The sequence below is a fragment of the Sciurus vulgaris genome (genome assembly GCF_902686455.1).
Source record: "Sciurus vulgaris genome assembly, chromosome: 2".
NCBI classification, from domain to species: domain Eukaryota; kingdom Metazoa; phylum Chordata; class Mammalia; order Rodentia; family Sciuridae; genus Sciurus; species Sciurus vulgaris.
The window spans coordinates 81,954,789-81,962,481 of record NC_136462.1 but is presented as its reverse complement, the minus strand read 5'-3'; the positions used below and the strand labels follow the sequence as shown (position 1 = coordinate 81,962,481).

General features: G+C 34.7%; 1 protein-coding gene across 1 annotated transcript; it reads right to left on the bottom strand.

Moving 5' to 3' along the window:
• Positions 1-6,427: 6,427 nt before the first annotated feature.
• Positions 6,428-7,357, bottom strand: LOC306653406 (olfactory receptor 4N5-like; the record flags this gene model as incomplete). The annotated part of the gene is made up of 1 exon (XM_079126412.1): positions 6,428-7,357. The coding sequence occupies one exon, from the start codon at positions 7,355-7,357 to the stop codon at positions 6,428-6,430; it is 930 nt and encodes a 309-aa protein (XP_078982538.1).
• Positions 7,358-7,693: the final 336 nt, after the last annotated feature.

Genomic DNA, 7,693 nt, shown 5'->3' with positions numbered 1-7,693 from the left:
CAAAGTTGACCATTATTGTATTAGTCAACTTTACTCAAAGAAGTTAAGAAAAAACAAGTTAGATGAATCATTAACTTTTGCTTATTAAAAGGCAAAACAAGGACAATACCACAAAAAACGTAGATGTACTATAGGTACAGTATCATTATGAAAGTTATTGTTCCCTTTGGATCTTTGTTTCTTCTCAATTATTTTCACTAAGGCTTACTTAACCTTAAGGTTTTTCAGGATGAATGAAATCAAAGATATCATGCCACTGACTGAGGTGAATTCAGCTAAGTGAATTAAAAAACAAACAAACAAACTTACATTTAATGAGGTCAGGACTTGATTTACTTTAAGCCATAAAGTGTAGAGCTTCCCCTATCTTCTTGACGTCAGGATGCAATGCAGTTCTTATTAGAGGCCTGTGGCTTATTTCTAGAACTTTTCTTATGTTTATTGGAATCTTAGAACCAGACCAAATGATGACTAGTAAGACAGAAAACAAGATAGATGGGATTCTTTTTTTTGTAAATTTTAGCCTGTAAGTCCCATTTTAAATGTGAAAATGCAATGTCTCTAGCTAACTACAATAAGCATGCAATGACATGAGTTTCCCTTGCATAGCTAGCATTAAGGCAAATATCTCACCAAAAGTGTTGCCTATGGCAATCTTTATGTTTGACTCCATCCTTCAGAAAAATGTAAAAATTAAAGGAGCAGAATTTGAAAGTGGAAATGTTTGATAATTCTCATGACAACCAGGACTTGTTTATTGTGCTTGTCATCTTGCGGTAAGACCATCATGTGCAGCTATTGTCTCTAGGTAGTCTATATTTTTAGGAAGTATATAAATAAGTAGACTTGTGGGAGCAAATGAACCTCCAAACTATTGACTGCTTTCTACTTGAATTACTGTTTAAATATTTACCCAATTCTACACTGTTTCATAAAGATATTAGATTTTCTTTCCTGTCATTCCTCTTAAGTTCTAGTGAGTATAATAATCACAAATGATGATGTGTGATAACATACTGTGACTTTCTAAGCTATGGATCCGGCATTTTATTATTGCAATCTTTGTATTTATCCACTTTCAAAAATAATTGCACATCTTAAAGAAAGTAAGGTAACTTTCTTTATATTATGTGATAATTCAAAGAATAAAGCCATTCAATCTCAGCAGTGTGTCCAGACAATTTAAACACAGTGACATCTCTTTTTTCTAAAGATGACTTGTTCGGCTGGGATAATTGAATTAATTTTTAGCACTCACTATAAAAATATATTCTTAATTTTTTTCCAATTTGAAAAAAAGTCAAATTCATTTGCATTTACTCAACTCTTTTTGATCCCCTCCTTTTAGAAATTTGGCATTTATATTTATTGCTTAGGTATACATTCAATTTATAAGTACAAATAGTGTGGCAGATGCAATTTATAGGTAGGGTAATGTATCAGGGTCATGAAACCTACCAGTTTGCACTTGAACTTTGGAAGTAACACCTTTATAAAATCTTGAAATGTCTAGTCTTCACCATTCAGTGAGACTATCCACTCAGGATTCAAAAGAGTACAGTATTTAAAAGTATCCATGGGTAAGGGACATCCAGGGGAAATCAAATTTGATCGTTATTAGATCCCTCCGAGACTGATGGTGAAAACGCACTGGGGATTGTTAAAATATCCCTTTGCCATTTCAGAAAATGTGAGGTCATTTTTCACCTATGATGAGATTTTAAAGACAACAGTCCGTGTTCAAAATAATGTAGAAAGACAGAACTAGAGATAAATTATGGAATTTTTGTGAAATGGTCATACTTTTGCTTCTATAAGTTTATACAATAAACATTGATAATGATGTTTACTCTGTTACTCCATAAAATTTACTCTGTTTTTTTGTGTGTGTGTGCATGTATGACAAAATGTATGTATGATGTACAATGTGATATTTTGGTATAAGTACACATTGTGAAATGGTTAAATCAAGCTAATTAACATATGCATCAATTCAAATAATTATTATTTTTGTGGCGATAACACTTAAAATATAGTCAGTAAGAAATTTTTAATATGATAATATACATTTTTAGCTATGGTTTCCTTGACATACAATAAACTTGTTAAATTTATTCCTCTCATATTAAAAATTTGTACCCTTTGATTAAACCCTTTGTACTCTTCATCTCAGCCTCTGGTAACAGCCTTTCTACTCTTTATTTCAGTGAGTTTGACTTTTTGATTGCATGTATAAGTGAGATTATGCGGTGTTTGTCTTGTTGTACCTGACTTACCACATTTAACATAACATCTTCATGTTCATCCATGTTGTAACAAATGACAAGATTTCAACCTTTTAAATCCCAAATACTATTCCACTGTGCATATATACCCAAATTTCTTTATTTGTTTGTTGATAGACACTTATGTTGATTCCGTATCTTGGCTATTGTGAATAGTGCTAAATAAGCAAGGGAGGGTAGATCTATCTTCAGCATGCTGATAATGTCTTTTGGATATATAGTCAGTAGATAGGTAACTGGATCATATGTAGCTCTATTTTGAATTTTGAGAAAACCTCATACTTTTTTCCCCATTATCTGTACTAGTTTACATTCCCTCAATATTTTCCATTAAAAGTGTAGTGTACAAGGCTTCCCTTTTTTCCATGCTCGATCCAGACTTGTTATTTTCATCTTTTTGATAAAAGCTCTTGTAACAGGTGTAAGGAGACATCTCATTCAAGTTTTAATTTGTGTATCCCTATGACTTATGATACAGGAGATTTTTCATATACATGTTGGCTATTTTTATGCTTCCTTTGAGAAATGTCTACTCAGATTCTTTGCCAATTTTTGAATTATTTTTTCTTACTATTGAGTTGTTTGGGATTTTTATATATTTTGTATATTAACCCCTTATCAGATGTATGCATTGCCAATATTTTCTCACACTATGGGATATCTTCTTACATGAATTGTTTGCTATGTAGAATGTTTTGTCTCAATCTGTTTTTGGTTTCCTGTGCTTTGTGGTCATATTCAAGAAATCATTGGCCAGAGTGATATCATAGTGTTTTTAAATCTATTTATTAAAGGTCCAGCTATTGCCTCTGGATTTTTTGGATTTCTAAAAATCATCATACGAATGTAGAATATAGGTAGATTTGTAAGATCTCATGGCACTGAATGGAGAGAATCTCACTATTGAAATCCTTCTAGCTCAAATGAGTGTTTAAGTATTTGCCCATTGTTTGACTGTTTTCATAGGAAATTAAATTTTATCATCTGTTCCTCCTTTTAAGTTCTAACAATGATAACATCAATATTTTATGAGTGGTAACATTCTGTGATTTTTCTGAAGTATTTTTGTCCTTACAGTCTTATTATTTAACTATCTTTAAAAATAATTTCATCCTAAAAGCAACTTCCTTTAGATTATGTAATAATAGCAAATTATAATTATAGTTTATGATTAATGTTTATTAATAAATGATAATAATTTAGAAAATAATGCAATATATCTTTCTGCAAATCTCTGGTCTCAACATTTTCATCAAAAAATCAATACATTATTATGTTTTATCTGCGCTTCTTTTAAAAGACTCCTGTTCCAGCAGTAGATAGCCCTGTAAGGAAGGTAGTCTTAATAATTAATTCATAAAACTTACTTCCTTTCTCTTTTCACCTATTATTTTCTATTAATAAAATGACACTAAATATAAAAAAATAAAAAAAATAAAAAGACTTCTGTTTTAAAATGACCTTGTTGCCACCAGTATCACTCCTACCGGTATCATCAGAGTCACGACCTCCTTGTGCTTTGGAACATTAGTTAGTACTTAGTGCTCTTGTTGGGGCTTTACATAGCAGAATCACCAACAATAACTGCAAATACATGGAAGACAGTGTTTTGAACAGACTGTGAAAAGGATACTTGTTACAGGAAGAGAGCGGAAACAAAACTATTCTGCTTATGGTTTTAAGAGTTGGGATACACTTAGGTTGATGCCCTTTATCAGTTTGTAGAAGTTCTCTGCAAATATTGCGTCTTTCCCATTTTCTCTTTTTCTCACACTATTTAATGTCAACTACACATAGATAGGACATTTTCATTGTTTCTTACATATCTCTAATATTTCTACCTTGTTTTCCTTTATATCCAATTTGCATTTCATTTGAAATTTTTATTCACTTTATTTTTAGCTAACTCTTTAGTTTTTGCCTGTATTTAATCCAATTTTAAACTCATAATAAATTCTTATTTTCACAATTTTTAATTAACAGAATTTTGGTTGATTTTGTCCTGAATTCCAATTTTCTGTTGAAATTCTTTAATCTCTTTATTATACATTGTCTTCTGCTATCTTGAACATAGTCATCATTGTTATTTTAGTGATATTATTTACTTCCATACTCTGGATAGTCTCTAAATACATACAAATGACTTTTCACTTATATTTAGATAACATGCTTATATTTTTCAGTGATTTTTATTATATTATGAATATATTTCATTAAAAATCATAAGTTGCATAGGATATAGATTATGGTACTTATTTATAAGGTTGACCATGTTACTATAAGATCTGTACACAGGACCGAGCACACTGGAGCATGCCTGTAATTCCAGCATGTGGGGAGTCTGAGGCAGGAGGATCATGAGTTCAAAGCTAGTCTCAGCAAAATTGAGATGCTAAGCAACTCAGTGAGACCCTGTTTCTAAATGAAATACAAAGTAGGGCCAGGGATATGGCTCAGTGGTCAAGTGCCCCTGAGTTCAATTCCCAGTGCCAAAAAAATAAAATAAAATAAAGATCTACACACACAGGAAACTCATCTTCTTAACCCAGGGAGTCTCAATTGTGGGCAAATATTCCTTCCAAGAGATATTGGCAATACATGGAGATAGTTTTGGTTTACAAGTGAGGAGGTTGTATTAGCATCTAGTAAGTAGAGGTCAGGGATACTACCCAACAATTTACAGAGCACAGGTCATCGCCTCACAACAAATAATTGTTGGGCTCAAAATGTCATTAGTATCACAGTTTAGAAAGACTAACTTCATGGAAAGAAGACTAATTCCCAGCCTTCTTAAGACTGAATCTATCTTTGTCTTGTCCAGAGACATCAAGGATTAAAATTAGACCCTAATGTCTTCCTAGAACTTCTGATTGACTTATGTAAGTCTTAAATTCAGAAATCAGGAAAGTGGCATAGGGACTGCAGAATATAAGGTTTCCACTTTATATGGAGATATCTACTAGTGCTAGAGAAGCTCTGGGCTATTTTCCTGAGTATAGCACACAGTTTCAGTTCTGTGAGCTTATAGCCGGCAGTAGAAAAATAGCTATTGTATTTTCCAGATCAATAATTACTATGAGGACAGGATGTACTTAATAGAACCATTTGGTTTTTAACATTGTAATATATACTACTGGATTCCAAGTTCATAGCCTGCCCATTCAACTATTTTAAAAATACATATTATCTGGTATTACCCGCATTCAAACAAACAAATAAATCAACACAGAAACGAGTGGTTTAGTCATCCATAACTAAATAAAGATTGACACACCAAATAGCCAACATAATTGTTTTCAGGATGAAATCATTTGAAGGGAACTCAAATTCCTTTCCAAGATTAACAACAACAGTGGGAGAGATCACAACACTCTCCAAATTTAGGAAAAAATAACTAATTATGGTTCCATTAAAAATACTTAACAGCATGACTTTTTTCTACTTAATATTTTATTTTCCATAGAATTCCTCCAGAATCTTGAGGCCCTTGCCTCAGGACAAGTAGGAAGCACTAATACTTATCCTCCAGTTTAATGCCTTTTAATGGTCTTCTTTGACGTTTGAATGGAGCGAACTTCTTTCCATTGCTTAATATACTTCAGGAGACTTTATTTGTCAACCTCTCCTCTTTCAATTCCTGCCACTTTCAGATTCTTCAGCTCCACAACAGTTATACTATCCCTATTCATGGTCTTCAAATGTACCAAACTTATAAAATTGTTGGTCCTTGTATCAGTCATCCTTTCGGCCTAAAATTTCTCAGGTAATTGTGTAGTTACTTTTTTCAGATCATCTTCGTATCAGCTGAACACCAAAAGACCAGCTGGTTTGTGTCAGAACACCTTACCTGACAACCAAAAATAAGGTATTTAGCACCTCCCCAATCTGCAGTGTGGCACTACTTTTGAATATTTTTTCCCTAATTTAATAGTTTCACCTGTCTTTATTCACTTGAAAGTAACCCTAGGATATCTGGAATGTTATTTATCTCATTCATATGCCTTAAACACAGCCTGAAAATTGGAAGTGGTTGATAATAGTGTGTTTACTAAATGACTCATTTATTCAGTGCACGAAGGAATGATTTATTTCTTTTTGACCGGATTTTCTCCTTTCTTGCTTTACTCATTCTTCTACTCCTTTTAGAACACCCTGTGCTGACTTAACAACTTTATCATGGAAGCTTTCACTTCCTGGTTGCGAAGTGTATAAATCACAGGGTTCAGCAAAGGAAAGATGACCGTGTGGAAGAGAGAAACCACTTTGTCAGCTGGGAAAGCCCTGAAGGGGCGAGTGTAGATAAAAATGGCAGGTCCAAACATGAGGAACACAATGATAATGTGGGTGGTGCATGTGGAGATAGCCCTGCTCTTCCCTTCTGAGGAGTGTCCCTTTACTCTGCAGAGGATGACAGCATAGGAGGCCAGAAGGCCCAGGAAGCACAGGAGGGTGAGCAGACCACTGTTGGAGACCATCAGGAGCTCCACCACAAAGGTGTCAGTGCAGGCCAGCTTGATGACCTGTGGCACATCACAGAAGAAGTTGTCCAGCTGGTTTGGGCCACAGAAGGGCAAATTCAGGATAAGGGCCACTTGCACAATGGAGTGGGCAAAGCCCCCAAGCCACAGAGCCAACAACAATGCATAGCAGACCCTGGGGCTCATGACTGTTGCATAGTGTAGAGGCCGACATATGGCAATGTAGCGGTCAAAGGCCATGACCACAAGAAGGAACATCTCCCCTACGCCAAGGAAGTGCAAGAAGAACAGCTGGGTGATGCAGCAATTGTAGGAAATTGCTTTCTTCTCAGAGAAGAAGTCCACCAGCATCTTGGGAGCCACGATGAAGGAGTAGGAGGCATCCAGGAAGGCCAAATTGCCCAGGAAGAAGTAGAGGGGGGCTGCAAGTCCAGGATCTGATTTTATAGTCAGAATGATAAGAAAATTTCCAGGGAGGATTATGAGGTAGAATATTGAGACTAGCACAAAGACCAGAATTTGAGCATCTTGAGACTGGGTCAGACCAAGGAGGATGAATTCTGTCACCATTGTGCTGTTCCCACTCTCCATCATTTCCTAATCTGAAGAATAACAAAAAGCAAATTGCTACCTGTTATAACCACCCTTTCTCTGCTCAATAGATCCTCTCCTAGTAAAAAGAATATGTGCTACATTCAAAATTAGCATAGCTGAAAGCAATTTATTCCCCGTAATTCCCCTGAACCTTGATTTAACCCATCTTTCATTCTACTCATTCCTCACCAAGGCTTGGGTCTTCTATCTACACTTTCATACTCATTTAACCCTGAATTTCTATGTAACCATGCCTCTGTACAACTCTAGGCTAGTTTTCCTACAGTGTTTTAGAAATTTCCTGACTAAAGCACAGTTTAACCCTTAGCAAGATTG